Source organism: Bactrocera dorsalis, chromosome 5 (assembly GCF_023373825.1).
Source record: "Bactrocera dorsalis isolate Fly_Bdor chromosome 5, ASM2337382v1, whole genome shotgun sequence".
NCBI lineage: Eukaryota > Metazoa > Arthropoda > Insecta > Diptera > Tephritidae > Bactrocera > Bactrocera dorsalis.
Window position 1 is genome coordinate 43,495,890 of NC_064307.1, and position 16,355 is coordinate 43,512,244.

Below are 16,355 nucleotides of genomic sequence, written 5' to 3' on the forward strand. Positions count from 1 at the left end.
GCGACAGTGTATTTTTAAGTAGATCTTCTTACTGTTGTTGTTGTAACGGCAGAACTCTGCCGGGTTGACAGTCCTTGACCGGGTCCGTTCCGGTTACGTAGACCCGACTGTCGTGGGAACATCTTACTGTTCCTACGAGCTGGTTTTGCTTCGAAACTAACCAGTGCTTTGATTTTTGAACTTTTCGAATATATGATAAGAATTCAAGAATTAGGTGAGCTCAGTTGGCGATTTTTGTTATTGTTGTTGTAGTAGTAGAATTTTGCCGAGTTGACAGTCCTATAGCGCATAAAAAACCGGTCCGTTCCGGTTACTTAGACCCGACTACCGTGGGATCGAGATTATTTGTTGTCAAGTTCATTGATAACTTCCAAAAAGTAAGGTTATACGAGTTTTGGTTTCAAAATAATTGTAATACGAACTACATTAAGCTCACATGGCCTTCATTCGGTTATTTTTACGCAGAAATTTCAGTTAAAATAAGGGTACTGATACACAAAATTTTAAGACGACTCGCTTATTCTAAGAATAAACTAGCATTCTTGCATATATTGTAGTATCTACCATGTCTTTTAACCCATTTAATAACATAATTAATGTTTACTTTTACCTTTTTAGGGTCGCCATACGAAAACTGGTCAATTGGCTGCCATAAAGGTGATGGATGTCACCGAAGATGAAGAGGAAGAAATTAAATTAGAAATCAATGTGCTTAAAAAATACTCAAATCATCGCAATATTGCAACTTATTATGGCGCTTTTATAAAGAAATCTCCACCGGGCAAAGACGATCAATTATGGCTGGTGATGGAGTATTGTGGTGCCGGCTCCGTAACCGATCTTGTCAAAACGACAAAGGGACAGAGCCTCAAGGAGGAATGGATTGCGTATATTTGTCGTGAAATATTGCGTGGTCTCAGCTATTTGCACACAAATAAAGTTATACATCGTGATATCAAGGGACAAAATGTGTTGCTAACAGACAATGCCGAGGTTAAGCTAGTCGACTTTGGTGTATCAGCACAATTGGATCGCACGATAGGACGACGAAACACATTCATAGGTATGGCAATTTATTTATATTATAGTTTATATTTTTCTAATAAATATATAATGTAATTATATTTGCTGTTTGTCTGCAGGCACGCCATACTGGATGGCACCTGAAGTTATTGCCTGTGAAGAAAATCCGGAGGCCACATACGACAACCGTTCGGATTTGTGGTCGTTGGGTATAACCGCATTGGAAATGGCTGAATGCCAGCCACCTTTGTGTGACTTACATCCGATGCGTGCACTATTCTTAATTCCACGCAACTCACCGCCACGTCTAAAATCGAAAAAGTGGTCGAAGAAATTTCACGGATTCATTGACACCGTTCTTGGTAAGCTGCGGCGCCTTACATCAGCCAATTTTTATTTAATTTTCCACACTTTTTTTGTGTTTATATTACAGTGAAAGACTACCATCAGCGGCCTTACACAGAGCAATTACTAAAGAATCCATTTATCAAGGATCAGCCTACAGATCGTCAGGTGCGAATACACTTGAAGGATCACATCGATCGTTGCAAAAAACGAAAGCAGGAGAAAGATCGCGATGACTTTCACTATTCCGGTTCGGATAATGATGATGATGAGCCGCAAATTGCTGGTGAGCCCAGCTCCATCATACAGGCACCAGGCGGTGACACCCTACGACGCAATTTCCAACAGATACAAGAGGGACGTAACGCTGCCGAGCAACAGCAACAGCAGAAAATGGCTGCGGCCGCTGCAGCTGCACAAGCCCAGGCACAGGCTCAGGCTCAAGCTCAGCTGCCGCAAGCTAATCGCAACCAGAAACCACAATCGGTATGTTTATATAATATATATGAAATATTTGCAAACTTATTGTTTTGTTGCTTACAACTATTTACAGCGTGAGCAACGGCAACAAATCGAAGAGCCCGGTCCACCATCGCGTCCGGCTTTGCCGCAACGCGTTATTGTGGTGCCCGATCCACCGCTTGCAAATCCACCACATGCCAATCGACCATTACCACCAACTCCGAAAAGCTCAGAACTCAGTGCTCAAACGCCACAACAACAACAGCGCAATTCGCAAAATAATTTCAAACCATCGGTATGTACAATAGATCATGCATGTCATCTTCATATACAAACATACATACATATTAATATGTTCAGCCAGTAAAATAGTTGTTGCTGTTTGTTTAGTAACCCGAAAAGCTTTTATACCCAAAAAGGAATTAATTTTATTATACATTACTACAAAATATAATAGTCCTGTAAATAGTGTTTTCCACAAAGAATGTTGTATAAAAACATTTTGTTTTTACATTTGCATTTTTATTTTCATGTTTTCCGTTGTACCCCGTTGTCGTACATGTTTGTTTTTTGCTTTGGCTACGGAACCGAATAAACATAAAAATAAAAACCAAAACCAAAATGAAAATGAAAATGAAAACAATTACATTATTTTGGTATCAAATGCTATGTATGTTGCCCGTCCTCTACTCTACATTCAATCAACGATGTCCAAACTGTTGTTGTCTCTGCATCATTGGAAACTCATATATATTTACTCTTATAATAAACACTTGACATGAAAACTATGAACACAACGTACACGCCTTTCATTTACGTCATTCATCATGAAACACCAAACAGTTGCCACCAAGGAGACCTGAGGTATGTTTCCCCATTTTCGTTTTACTTCATTCATTCATACACAGAAAAACACACTAAAATTTAACATTGCGATTCACGAATTAGTATATATGTTTCATGTATTTTGAGATTTTTTTGTTTTTATTATCTAATATTCATCATTTAATATTCAACGCATTTATATGTTCAACCCATATGTATTATATATATATGTATAACCAAAGGAGGTGCCACAAGCCTTTTAGTTTTATAACAGTTTAACCTTTTAACCCTTATAATGCTACAACATTGCACGTAAGGCCCTAACTATTTTTTGGTTATAAATCGCTTGGTACTAGTAGATCATTAGAGTGGTTACCTCCCGCTAAATGCGCGCATTCATACACAGCTCTTGGAATGGATGTCAATTTTTTTTGTAGCAGTTGCCTAACCATTGCGTAAATAATCTGTGATGCTGATTTAATATGCAAGCTAAGTTTTTAATTTAATTAATGATCTTTTAACAAAACTTTTATTTTTGTAATTCGCTTAAAAATTGTTTTGGAGCTTCTAATTTACATATTCGTTGTGCTAACATTAAAAATAACGGTTTTTATATTTGACTATGCGTATAGGAATGATCGATGTAGATTTATAAGTAGGTTTACTCACGCCTTCATAATCCTGTTTTCACCTTCATTAACTTGAAGTCGCTTAAGTACGTATCGTTCAGAAGTTGGACTGCTCTTAAGAAACAAAGTAATATATAGCAAACTGTTGAGGATAGTCTAATATTTTTTATATAAATTCAATATCTTTTGCGATACCTGATGGAGTTCAGTTTCTGGGGCCAAAAGAAGTAGTCATCATTTAGGATTCCTGCGCTTCTGGCAACACTTTCCACTGCAGAAGTGAAGCAGCTTACTTATGCCAACACTTTCCATTGCTGCCCTGCTTCTCAAGGCACTTTTGGCCGATATGCGATACGAGGTTACTGCCTTGATTGCTGTTTGGCTTGTCAACATCTACGTAGTGTTTACTCTGGAACTGCCTGCAGATGCATTAGAGGCCAGCACTGCTGCTTTCGCAATAGCAAAGACCTCAGCTTGAAAGCTGCAGTGGTCCGGCAACTTAAAAGATTGTCTTATGCTTAATATTATTCTCACACCAACTCCATCCTCCATTTTCGAGCCATCAGTATAAATGTTTAGAGTGTTGCGCCAGCCATCTTTCTCTGTTTACTTTGAACCTTATTTCTTTGAAAAGTGAGGTCATGTAGTGTCGGTGTTTGCCCAACCGCCATTACCCACCGAATAAAAAATTAGAAAGTAAAGATAAATCTAATCCCACATAGGGTGTATTAAGATTGTTTCGAAGTTACTAAAACCCATAAGAAAACATCGGAGGCGGTTATAAAATATGAACATGATGAGCTGAGTCGATTTAGCCATCTCCGTTTGGTTGTATATATGCGAGTATATTAATATCAGTTTTTGAGTTTTCGATCTGGAATTTTATCCTCCCGAAGTTTGGCGTATGTTATTGTCGAAAACAATGGTTCAATCTCAGAACATATATTGTTTAGAGGGAACCACTAAAGCATATATCTGCCATACAAATTTCATTTTAAATGAACAGAAGTCGATATGAGTTTATAGTCAAGAACATACTTATTGCCGCTTTAATGCTTTCCAAGCTTATTACTACCCTTTTCCAAACAAAAAAATCAAAATTTGCATGCGCAACATTATTCATAACGATAAGGTAACAAAAACTAATCATAATAATAGCTTTGTTCAACATAACCTTAATTTCGTTTTTTTTTTTAAATTATTTGCTTCTAACTGCATCCCCCGATTACCAGAAATTAGTAGAGTAAAGTATTTTTTGATAACCACTCTAATTCTACTTTTACTATTTTTCACAATTTTTTCACCAAAACGAAATGTCTCAATTGAATTGGTTAATTGTTTTATCATCGTTCAAAAACAAAACAAAACAAAAAAATTCACCACCTGTACACGTCAACAATCGTAATCGTACCGAAAATCTTCCAATATGTATATTATCACATCACCAAACCACCACAACCTTTTGAAAACCAAAATAACTGCACCATCATATACCCAAATCCACCATAAAACAAAAAAAAACAAATAAACAAAAAACTAGGATTTGGACATGATAGCAGCACAACTTAATGAATTGGGCGTCTCTCAACAGCCGCAACCGCAAACCGCTTTCGGACAGTCACAATTACAACAGCAGGCCCAACCGGAGGCGCCACCACGTAATAATCGCCAATCGGTGCCACCGTCATCATCAGCACAGATGAAATCGGCACCAGCCGTACCGCCGTTATCCAATAATCATCATCACGTGCAGCCAATAAATCCACTAGATCCGCTGGATAGCAGCGATACGGATAGCGAGCCGGATGAACCCAACGAACGTGGACGCAACGATGGCACGCTGTTGGCCAGTGATCCACCAAAGCCACTGTAAGTAGAAAAAAAATTTAAATTTATATGTGCAAAAGTAAAGTTTTTACGAGGGTGGGAACTTTCGGAAAAGAAAATATTGCCTTGGCAACGTACTAAAGTAGCTTAAGTAGACTTAAGTGTTAAGGCTCATATTTTTACGTATGTATATCGTAAAATGTAATCGGGACTCAGAAGTTGTATAACAAAGTGTCGAGAAACAGACTAAAATAAATTATTAAAAAACAGAAAATAAAATTAATAAAATTTATTAAAAAATTGAATTTATTTAAAAAAGTACAGAAAATACAAATGAAGTAAAATTGCATTAAAAACATAATTAATTAAATAAAAATAACAGATAAAATATTTAATTTGAAAAAATAAATAAATTTAAATAAAATCAAAATTTTTAATTTTTATTAAGTAAAAAAATAATAATTACATAAAACAAAAAAAAAATTAATTAAACAAAAAAATATTTAATTTGAAAAAATAAACTAAATTAAAATCAAAATTAGTAAAATTCTTTTTAGTTGATTTAGCGTAAAATAATGTTCGAAATTAAAAAAAGAAAAAAACTAAAAAAATTATTTTAAAAATTACCGAAAATTAAATTAATTAAAAATTAAATTTATAAAAAAAATAAAATTAAAAAAATATTTAATTTGAAAAAAAAAAAAATTAAATTAAAATCACTGTTAGTACAATTTATTGCAGTTGTCAGAAAATTACTGTAAATTTATCAAAATCACCATCGCCATACATTTTTAATATATTTTTGAATTTTATTGCTTTCAAAATCTTTGATTTCCAAACCACATAGTATGCATTCATTTGATATCTCATCTACACACAATTGTGTTGCAAACTAATAAGAATTTTGTTATATTTTCTTCTACTTCTTCTTCATCACACTTTATATATTTCAATATTCTGTTTGAATTCAATTTAATTTAATTTTTATAAATTTTATCGCCATCATTTTTACGTTTAATATCGCGTATTTCTTTCACCGCCGATTCGCTCCCTTCGCTTTTTGGTTTTTTGTGTATTTTTTTTATGGTACAGTCCTGAATTTTCATATAGGCCTGGACATGGACCCGTTGCCGAGGACCCAACGACAACACCAATCAGCCATGGCAGCAGCAGCGGTGGCGGACCACCAAATCGCCCATTGCCACCCACACCCGATGACGACGATCAAGCTGGCGATCGTACACTGATCATGAAGAGGGTAAGTCAGTCATCAATATTGCATTACTTTAACATTTTCAATACCGTTATGCTTAGTATACAAATAAGTTATGCAACTAGCGTTTAAAAAATAGCATAATTAGTTACTTTTTGAGAGTTGTGGTGAAAAATTGGTGATTTTTTCGATTGAAACTTTGTTGTCGAAAATCGTTAGTGCGAAATTTGCTTCTAGCAGTACTAGCTTAGCGAGACCAGACTAAGCTTAAGCAAATTCTAAGCTGAAAATTTAAACTAAAACTCTTTATTATTATTATTGTAATTATTACTGTAAATTATATACGTATTTACTCTATGGTAAAGCGCTTTAGGGTTGTTGGTGTGTAAACTGTGTTAGCAAATTTTTGATATTTATATACTTTAATAATTTAATAATAATAATAATAACAACAACAAACGTTTGACGAAGACCTAATCTGTACAATTTATGATTGTTTAATTTTACCAAGTTATTATTATAATATTAATTTTTGCATTTCACAACGAAAACAACAATAGCAACAAATTTTATTTAGCAATAAACAAGTGGTTGTGGTTCTTACTGTAAAATTGTAAGATAAACCCGAAATTTCGTATGCAAACAACTGACCCGATGCGCCTGCGCGTGCGCAAAGTAAAAAATACCGTAGACGTTTCACACCTATTATTTGATATATAAACTATAAACTGCGAAAACATATATAAAGACATATTTATATAAAGGGTGATCCATTTCGAGGTACCCTACTTTTTTAAAGAAAAGACAAAGAAACTTCAAATTTAAAGGGGAGTGTTTATTGTCATTCGAAAAAAAGTTTTTGTTATTTATTTTTTGAAGATCAGTTCTTTCAAATGTTAGCCGCGGCTACGTCTCAGATAGTCCATCCGTTAAGTTCCATTTTCGATGACTCGTTCGAGCATTTCGAAGCCTAAATTGAAGCAGGCTTGTACGCATAGGCTTTTCGACTTTACATGTCCTCGCAGGAAAAAGTCTAACGGTGTGATATCACACGATCTTGGTAGCCAATCGACTTTCCCGAAACGTGAAATTATCTGCTCACCGAAGTGTACTCTCAATAAATACACTAATTGATGCGATATATGAGAAGTGGCATCGTCTTGTTTAAACCAAATGTCGCCAAGATCACGAGCTTCAATTTCAGGCATCAAATAGTCGGTTATCATGGCGCGATAACAGTCGCCATTGACGGTTACGTTCTCACCGTCATCATTTTTGAAGAAATATGGACCACTGCTTTCACCGGCTCACAAACCACACTAAACCGTTGTCTTCGTGTATACTCAGCTACGGCTGCTATATTTTCTTAATTGTGTGCTGGACGTGGTCTGTTCGGTAGAATATAATCCAATAATGAAGGTTGAGTCTCGAGATGGGTGATGATATTGCGAATAATACGCTCAGTAGGCCGATCATGTTGACCATAAGTTGAGCGAATCGCGCGAAATACATTTTTTACAAAACGTGAATTTTCGGAATAAAGTTGAACATCTTGTTCGGACGTAAGCCTTTCCATGATGGAATGCCAAACAATACTAAACAAAAATAACATGAGGCTTGACTGCGTGATCTGTCAAATAAAGGTTATTAAAAAGAGTACCTCTACTTGGATCACCCGTTATATATGCAAATTACTTCTGTTTAACAAATTCTTATATATTTTAGTTTGTAATTAGTTCTAATAATAATTTTAATACTTTTTTAAACGTATTTATCTACAACAACAACTACTTACTTTTAAAGTATACGTTAATTTTCCAATGCAAGTAACCTATTGCTGCTGCTATGTACGCAATGGGCCAGCTGTGCAGTGTCTGCCTAATTTACATGTTTACTCATTTTTTATAAAATACTTCAAATTGTGCAAATATTTTTCGTGAATTTTACTTTGAAAAAAAAAAATGATTTTTTTTTTCTCTTTTACTATTTTAACTTTGCTTTACTGTAATTTACTACAACATAACTGTTAATTTAACACATTTTTATTTATTTCAAACATATATATATATTTTTTGTTCAAAAATTCAGAGTTGTATAAAAATCCCGAAGGATATATTCTATATAAATAACTGCATTTTCGGTAAACTAATTACATTCGCATTTCAAGTACATAAAAATAAATATGTGTTGCAACCGCCCAGAACGCCGGCGTATAATTTACATATGTGTGCTACCATGCACTGTTATAATCCCAAATGCATACTTAATGCACGCATACATATATACTCTATAAAATATATATTTACAAATATGCTCGCAGAAACGAATGCACACACTTTTGTAAATAAGTCGGTATGTTATCTACATACATATTATATATATATATAATATATACATATATACATAAAACACTATTTCATCAAACCATAGCAAAATGTCAAATAAAAAAAACCAATACTCATACTTCCTGCGCGCCGCGTCCCTGCGAAAATTGCCAAAATTCAAGATAAAAGCGAAAATTCATGAAAAAGTTTGCCACACTTAACAAATATCGCCAAAACTCCTGTTCACCAACTATCCAGTCCCACTCTACCGCCCTCCACCCAACCACTATCTCTATCACTATACATATATTTCATCAGTCTTGCTTAAGTCGTGTTTAAGAATGAGTTTTTATGTGCCAAAAAAAAGTCACAAACCAAACTGAAATCTCACACAGAAACTCGAAAATCAAAATAAAATCCAAAAGTCTGCCTCCACCACTTGTGCCAATCGACCGACCAAAGATGAAGCTGTACTCATGCGCGAATGGGACATTGAGAAGTTCTTTCCGAATCGTGAAGGCGGCGCCGCCACTGCCATTTCCAATTCGAGCACACTGAAAGCCGAACAAAAGCTGCTGCATCGCAGTAGCGTCTCCGAAATGATGCGCCGCAATTCACATCACCAATCACCGCCCACAACTAAACTGCAACAACAACAACAGCCACCACCTGTGCCACAAGGCTTCCAGCCGCTAAAAGGAACCAAAGAAAGCCAACAGCCAACGCCGCAACCACGTAGCGGTCAAAGCGGCAGCGCTAGCAGTAGCAGCAGCACCAGCGCAAGCGCACAAAAACCCAATCAAATGAGCAGTAGCGCTAACGCAGGCGCACAGAAGGCGCAACCGCAACAGCTGGTGCACAAGCGACAGGAGTCCGATTCGAAATTGCCGAATTTTATGCGCAGCTTTAGGCGTGAGAATTCCGACTTCTTTCCGCAGATGAAACGCTACTCGGCCGTGCTGGGCAACAGCAGTAATCTGAGTTCACCCCAATTGGTGCAGGCACAACGCGCCAGCGTCATGCTACCACGCGGCAGCATATACAACAACAACAATAATAATAATAAGAACGAAACTACGACGTCCAACGACAATAAGCCAAAGGATAAGAATAGCATTACCACTAGTGTGACGACTACTACTTCCACCACAGCAGCAGCAGCAACAACAACAGCCAATAGTGCTTCCAATGCTGCCAAGCAGCAACAAGCGCCAACAGCGCAACCACAGCAAACGACACCAAAGTCAAACAGCACTACAAGTGCCAATAAGCCCAACAATAACAATAATGCCAATGGTAGTAATAGCGCTTCGGTATGCGCAGCGCAGCCGCAAGCCGACAAATCGGGCTGGCTGAATAATTTGACGCCGCGACCCAGACGCGAAAAGACAGAATCGGTAATTGTTTTGCAAAACTCCGCAGCTAGACAGCAGTCATTCCTGGCGCAACTAATACAACAGCAGCAGGTAAACACACATACTCTCTCTCTCTCTCACACACACACACACAAACACTCACACAAATTAAAAACTAGCAATTTGTGAACCTGTGACCAAATTGTTCAATACTAGTCGCATCGAGAAAGTCGAATGTATCATCCTTTATGTGTCTATTGTCCACTAACGGCAGTTCTCGCAAATAACCAACACGCGTGCGCAAAGGCTGCGTAACCGGCGTGCCATTTGGTACCTTTGCAAGTTGTTTCTTCTTATTTAACCTGGCAACAGGCGTGCCAGAACATATTTCTATGCTTTTACATTGTGCTCCGCATTTCCACGCTAGTTTTCTTTCACTCTCTCCTTCTCTTCGTGTATGTGAATTCTTAACCTTTGCAGCTCGGCTAAAGAAATCAACAATTTGTCAGTTTGCTTTTTACTCATTTACATGCGTTCATATGTATTTTGTATATTTTATTAAGTTCTTTAAAGTTATTTTGGTTTTTGGTAGTTTAAATATATATTTGTCTTTTTGTTTGGTATGGTTTAACATATACTTACATATACTTTATTTGTATGCTTTTGTTAATGCTTGTATTGTAGGGTTTAACGGACTGCTAACAACTGCTTATAAATGTTTTACTGACAATTTGACAGTACTTTGTGCCTAAACCTGGTTAATTTGTAGGTTTTGGTAAGTGAAACCGTAAAAAATGCTTGGTGGCGGCTGAAAGAAGGCCACTAAAGGTTTATAAAGTTTTGCCTTAGTTTGAAGTGCATATTTTTTTGTAAGGAGGTATGAAATGACGGTAAAGATATTTTTTCTGCGGCCTAAAAATGTGAAAAAATATTAAAAAAAATAGCATACTTTTATGCGCAATTTTATATAACAATTTTTTCGTAGTTGTTATACAAAAATAGTTTTTTGTTTAAAGTTATTAAAAAATTTGGTTTTTTGATAAAAAAATTAAAAAAGATATATATTTTTTGAAACTTATTTTTTTTATTTAATTTTTTTTTATTTTTTTTAATTTAATTTTTTTTTTTTAGTTTTTTTAATTTAATTTAATTTTTTAATTTTGTTACCAAAAACCTATATTTTTAATAAATTTAAACTAAAAACTATTTTTGTAGCTGCTACGAATAAATTGTTATTTAAAACAGCGCATAAAAGTATGCTAAATATTTTAAGACTCGATTTCTTAGTTAAAATCTGAATGTAACTTGCAGTTGAGCGTGTTTATATTAGTCGAACACAAAACCATTTTCGAACCATTTGTGAATTCCAAAAAAAATTACTTGCAAGTACAAAATTATAAGGTTCCCCACAAAATTCTACACTGGATCCGCCATTGGGCCCAAATGATTATTCAAAGTGGCTTTCAGTGGTCCTTCCGATGCCAGTAAAATCTCTGACCTGGACCTACTTCGTCGTCAAGGCGTTCTGGACTCTCTTTGAATAATTTGTACCAATCAAAAACACTTCTTCTTATCACCGAAAGCCTTTTATAACATTATAAATGTTTCGGAGCTAGAAATATGATTCCGCTCACAAAAATTAGAGTAAATTCTTTTTTGAATAATTTCACTCATCGCAAAAATTACCGAAGGTACATTCGAACTTCAGAAAGATAAACGTATACCAAACACTAATGGTTATTTTGATGTGACATATGTATATCACAGATGTCACTTACTGTCATACCAACCTAGAAAAAAATATTTTGACAAATTAAGTCTTACTATTATTTGCCCACTTTTTTAGATATATTTGGCCGGAAATGTTCGAAGGAAAAAAAGTTTGATAATAATTTCGACTCTTTAAGCCACGTTGATGTTTGAAATTTTTCACAATAATTTGAAATTTTTCACAAAAATTCACAAAAATTTACTTTTTGAAGTCGCCTTTCTGTCAGAAATCAAAATGTTGACTAGTCTTTTGATAATTACCTATACTCATACATAGGAATAATAGTTTTTATGGTTTTTGGATCAGAAATAATTTTGTGGAAAAAGTTTGTCTCACTGCCAGACACGTTTTTCGGATATACACAGCTCAACAAATCTGAAGGAAAAATTAATTACATTACTATAACATTAATCGCAAATGTATTAAGAGGTCTGTGGGTGCTTTTTTTTTTATTAAAATTAGCAAAACAAAAAAAACAACCTCTCGAAAAATTACTGTAAATTAGTATTATTAAAGTACATACTTTAAATTCTGGAAATAAATATTTTTTTTTGTTCATTTGTCAATCAAAATGCCTCTACAAAAAAATATACAAAGAAAAACGGTTTTTTATGGCATAAAAGTGGATAATGAACCCCCTTAAATTCAAATCTTAACGTTTTTGAATACGCCTAAAAGTATACTAATATCTTTTTTTTTAAATAGAGTTCAATTTCGTATAGGTACTTAGTAGATAGACGGTGTACAATTTGGTTTTGTTTTTTAATAAACAAAAAAAATTGTGTTCAATTCCCGGCCTCTTTCCTTTGACTGTACATTTCTCCTGGGGTATGGAACCATGTATTCATGCATTGCACCATTTTAAACTATTTATCGGCGGCAGAAACTCATAGAAATTAAACTACTAAACGCTTGACTGTACTCTACTACTTGTATATAAAACATAGCTAACAAATTGATAAATACTTGTATTGCTACAGATTAATAAATAATAAGTCATAATTATGCTTACTAGCACCTACTACCACATTAATTCCAATAATAATTATATGTATTCAGTAATCAAATGCATTGAAGAGTAATTAACATTTTTCATTGAATGTCAAATTTCATTAAAAATTAAACAAACAGAAAAATCAAAAATCACCAATTGAAAGAATATCGAAAATAATTATTGCACGCTTAAATATATGTATGTATGTATGTTTTAGTATGAATGAATTAATTATATGTTATAGGCTTAAGTAAAGTTGTATATCATATTATATGGTATTATTATATAAAATGACTTTCTGAATATGTATGTTTGTGTATATGGCAATAGGCCTAGCTATACATTTTCATATTAAAAATGCACACATTTTTTTAGCAGCTTAACACGCTTGTCGCATTTCCACTTTCTTAAACTAAATTTATTTTGGCAGTTTTTATAAATACGAAGTGTGTCCCAAAAATAACCGACTCTTAAATTTAAATTATACAACATGTATTGAAAGCAGCATTAAAAAGACGCATTTTTCTTCTTTGGATCGCAACTAACTTCAACCTTACTTTATGTAAGCGGTTACATGGGTTTTTTCTCATATAAAAAATGAAATATTTGATTAGAATTTCTTATTGTTAGAAACATACACTATTAAGAAAGAAATTCTGAAATTTTGGAAAAAATTATTTTGAACTCGGCAATTGCGACGCCATTTCCGGTGACCCCTCTGAAAAAAGATGCGCTCGCGCTGGCAGTATAACTCCTTACAGGATCATCTAAGGTGAAAAAATATATGTTTTAGTTAAAACCTTAACTTAGAGCTTGGATGAAGAAAAAAACTGAAAATTCTATTTTTGGCTGATATTTTTTACAAAGAATAAGAAAAATTTCCATGAAAATTTCGCGTTATTTATTTTTTCAAATAGTTTTAATCGTCCGAGTCTTTAAGAATTGTATCTCAAAGACGTGTGTAAAATTTCATGAAGATCGGTTGAGTAATTCTCGATAAATCTTGCCAACGGACTTCAAAAACACAGTATCGAGGAAACCGCGTTTAAAGACGGCGCACTTAGCCTAGCTAACAAGGAGCGCACAAGTTCTCAAGGCTGAATCTCCGAAACTATAACTCGGATTAACTTGAAAATTTAAGACAAAATTCTAAAGGTGTTGTAGAATTCAATAAGACAATTAAAAAATTCGATTTTCCGAAACTCGTAAACCCATGTAACCCCTTAATTGAAGATTTGGGCATTTTACGCTTTTTAGCACAGAATTAAATGAATATCAAAAAAGTGAACTATTTTTTGCGATATATCCATAAAGTTGGGTTATTTTTTGATCACACCTTGCAATTATTAATATGCTTAACCTCGAATGTCTACACATTTATGAAACTACTGAAAAAGAGCCTCCACCATTTGTTTACGTTTTATTTTAATGTTTTTATTATAAAATTAGTAACGCCCACGAACCAATCTTTGGCGAAATAGTTTATCATTGAGTCAAAGTAACATTAATAATGGACCATATATAATACTTAAAAAAATATTTTATATATTTTTATGCACTTCGCTTAAATTCAATTTAGTTCCTTATTAAAATAAAAAAAATATTACAATAAGTTTTAATATTTTGCCGAAATTTCCTAACAATACTTAACTTTTTGGAGTTTGCCTAACAGTATGCTAATATTTTTAAGATTTTATTGAAATTTCATAGCATTTCTAAACCATCCCATGTAAAAAAATACTCTATCATATACTATTATTTGGCTTTACTCTCACGCCTTAACTCTGAGTTAACCCATGTATATTTTTAATATGAAATAATAATGCAAGAATATAATTAAAAAAATATATCAATTTAAAAAATATAATTTTTCAGGTTTTTGAAGTTTTAAATAAACAAAATAATTTTTTTAATTATTAATTAAATTGTCTGAATATTAAATTAATTTAAAAAGTTATAATAATTAAAAAATAAATATTTTACTGGTTTTTGAAGTTTTAAAAAAACAAAATATATATATTTTTTATTATTATTTTAATAATGCAAAAATTTAATTTAAAAAATTATACAAGAAAAAAATATAATTTTACAGATTTTTGAAGTTATAAATAAACAAAATAATTTTTTAATAAATAATAAAATTATCTAAAAATTAAATTGCGAATTAATTAATTTAAAAAATTATTATAATTAAAAAATATATATGTTTTGCTGGCTTTTGAAGTTTTAAATAAACAAAATCTTTTTTTTAAGTTTTAATTAGAGACTCAATAAACTAATTTAAATTGTCCGAAAATTAAATTACTTTTAAACTAATTTATAAAAAATAAAATTTCTTGTCTTTTATAAATTTATATAAAATAATTTAATTTTTTTAAATTTTCAAAACGACACTAAATAACCTAGTTAAAGTTGTAAAAAATTAATTAAAAAAATTAACTTTTAAGTAACTAATAAAATCATTACTTCTCTTGCACATTTTAAATTAAATTGAAATAATTATATTTTTTTTTCAAACTTTCAATTAATACTTAATAATCTAATTACTAATTTATAATAAAATCGGGTACAATAATCTGCAGTGCTTACCTCGTAAAAATGTAATCTAATAAAAATAAAAAAAAATGCATTAATCTCTCAATAAAATACCATATACGATTCCTTTGCTGCGCTGTCATTACATTCTAACCAAACGCTTATATATGCTTATACTTATTTACTAAATATTATTAACTGTATGGTTTACTGTTGAGCTACTATCGCTAATTTATCAATTAAATTATGTTAAAACAAAACAACCAAAACAACTTGAACTGAATTTTTCAATTGACTCTGAATGCTAATGAGGTTACGGTAAAAAAATATTTAAAATCGATATATACATACATACTTATATTGTATACTATATATTTTTAACTATAAGCATATAGTCAATATTTTATAATTATTTCGTGTCAATATTTGCAATTATATGATCCAAAGTAATGTTTCGGCATAAAATGAAAAGTCAAAAATATTTGATTGGTCTTCAGAGATTTTTAGTTCATTGTTAAACATGCTACTTATACATACATAGTATATCGTCACTACAATGCAAAACAAAGTGTCATCAAACAATTTGAAATCGAGCTTTTTATTGCTTAAGATTCACTACATCATACACATTTTGTTTGAATATGAGTGGTTTCTATTATAACGTTTTTTCTTCACTTGTAAACTTATGAAAAGTGTTGTTACGTTATTTCGCATTTTAGGCGACGATATACATACATACTTATAGTGATAGAGTCATGCTATTTATTTTTGATTAATTACGATCAAACTTGTTTCAAGGCTCATGTCCGATACTATAAATGCAAAAATTTTAATAATAAAATAAATTAAGCTCTAAATATACCACAATGTGTTTTTACCTGCTGCTGTTCTCAAATAAAGTGTCGTCGGTAAAGTGGTTATTTGACGATGCACCTAGATCTTTAGGAGGCCCATTGTGATTCTCAAATATGTTGGGTAGCCGAAAAAGTATTTTCGTATTTTGTCGCAAGCGCTACTTGCCCGAAACTTTTACCAACTTCCAAATGCCTAGA

General features: G+C 32.8%; 1 protein-coding gene across 8 annotated transcripts in view; it reads left to right on the forward strand.

Annotated features, from left to right (window-relative positions):
• The first annotated feature begins 589 nt into the window (after window positions 1-589).
• LOC105229085 (serine/threonine-protein kinase mig-15) overlaps window positions 590-16,355 on the forward strand; it is a 29,001-nt gene continuing 13,235 nt past the window's right edge. For 2 of the 8 annotated variants that reach the window (XM_049458713.1, XM_049458721.1), the window contains exons 1-8: window positions 590-1,063; window positions 1,143-1,385; window positions 1,457-1,854; window positions 1,922-2,125; window positions 2,674-2,694; window positions 4,825-5,153; window positions 6,204-6,369; window positions 9,044-10,114. In XM_049458713.1, the coding sequence (XP_049314670.1) occupies window positions 661-1,063; window positions 1,143-1,385; window positions 1,457-1,854; window positions 1,922-2,125; window positions 2,674-2,694; window positions 4,825-5,153; window positions 6,204-6,369; window positions 9,044-10,114 (2,835 nt within the window). In that variant the 5' untranslated portion in view covers window positions 590-660. The remainder of the gene's footprint in view (window positions 1,064-1,142; window positions 1,386-1,456; window positions 1,855-1,921; window positions 2,126-2,673; window positions 2,695-4,824; window positions 5,154-6,203; window positions 6,370-9,043; window positions 10,115-16,355) is intronic. The other 6 variants (XM_049458714.1, XM_049458718.1, XM_049458719.1 and 3 more) reach the window with 6 other exon arrangements.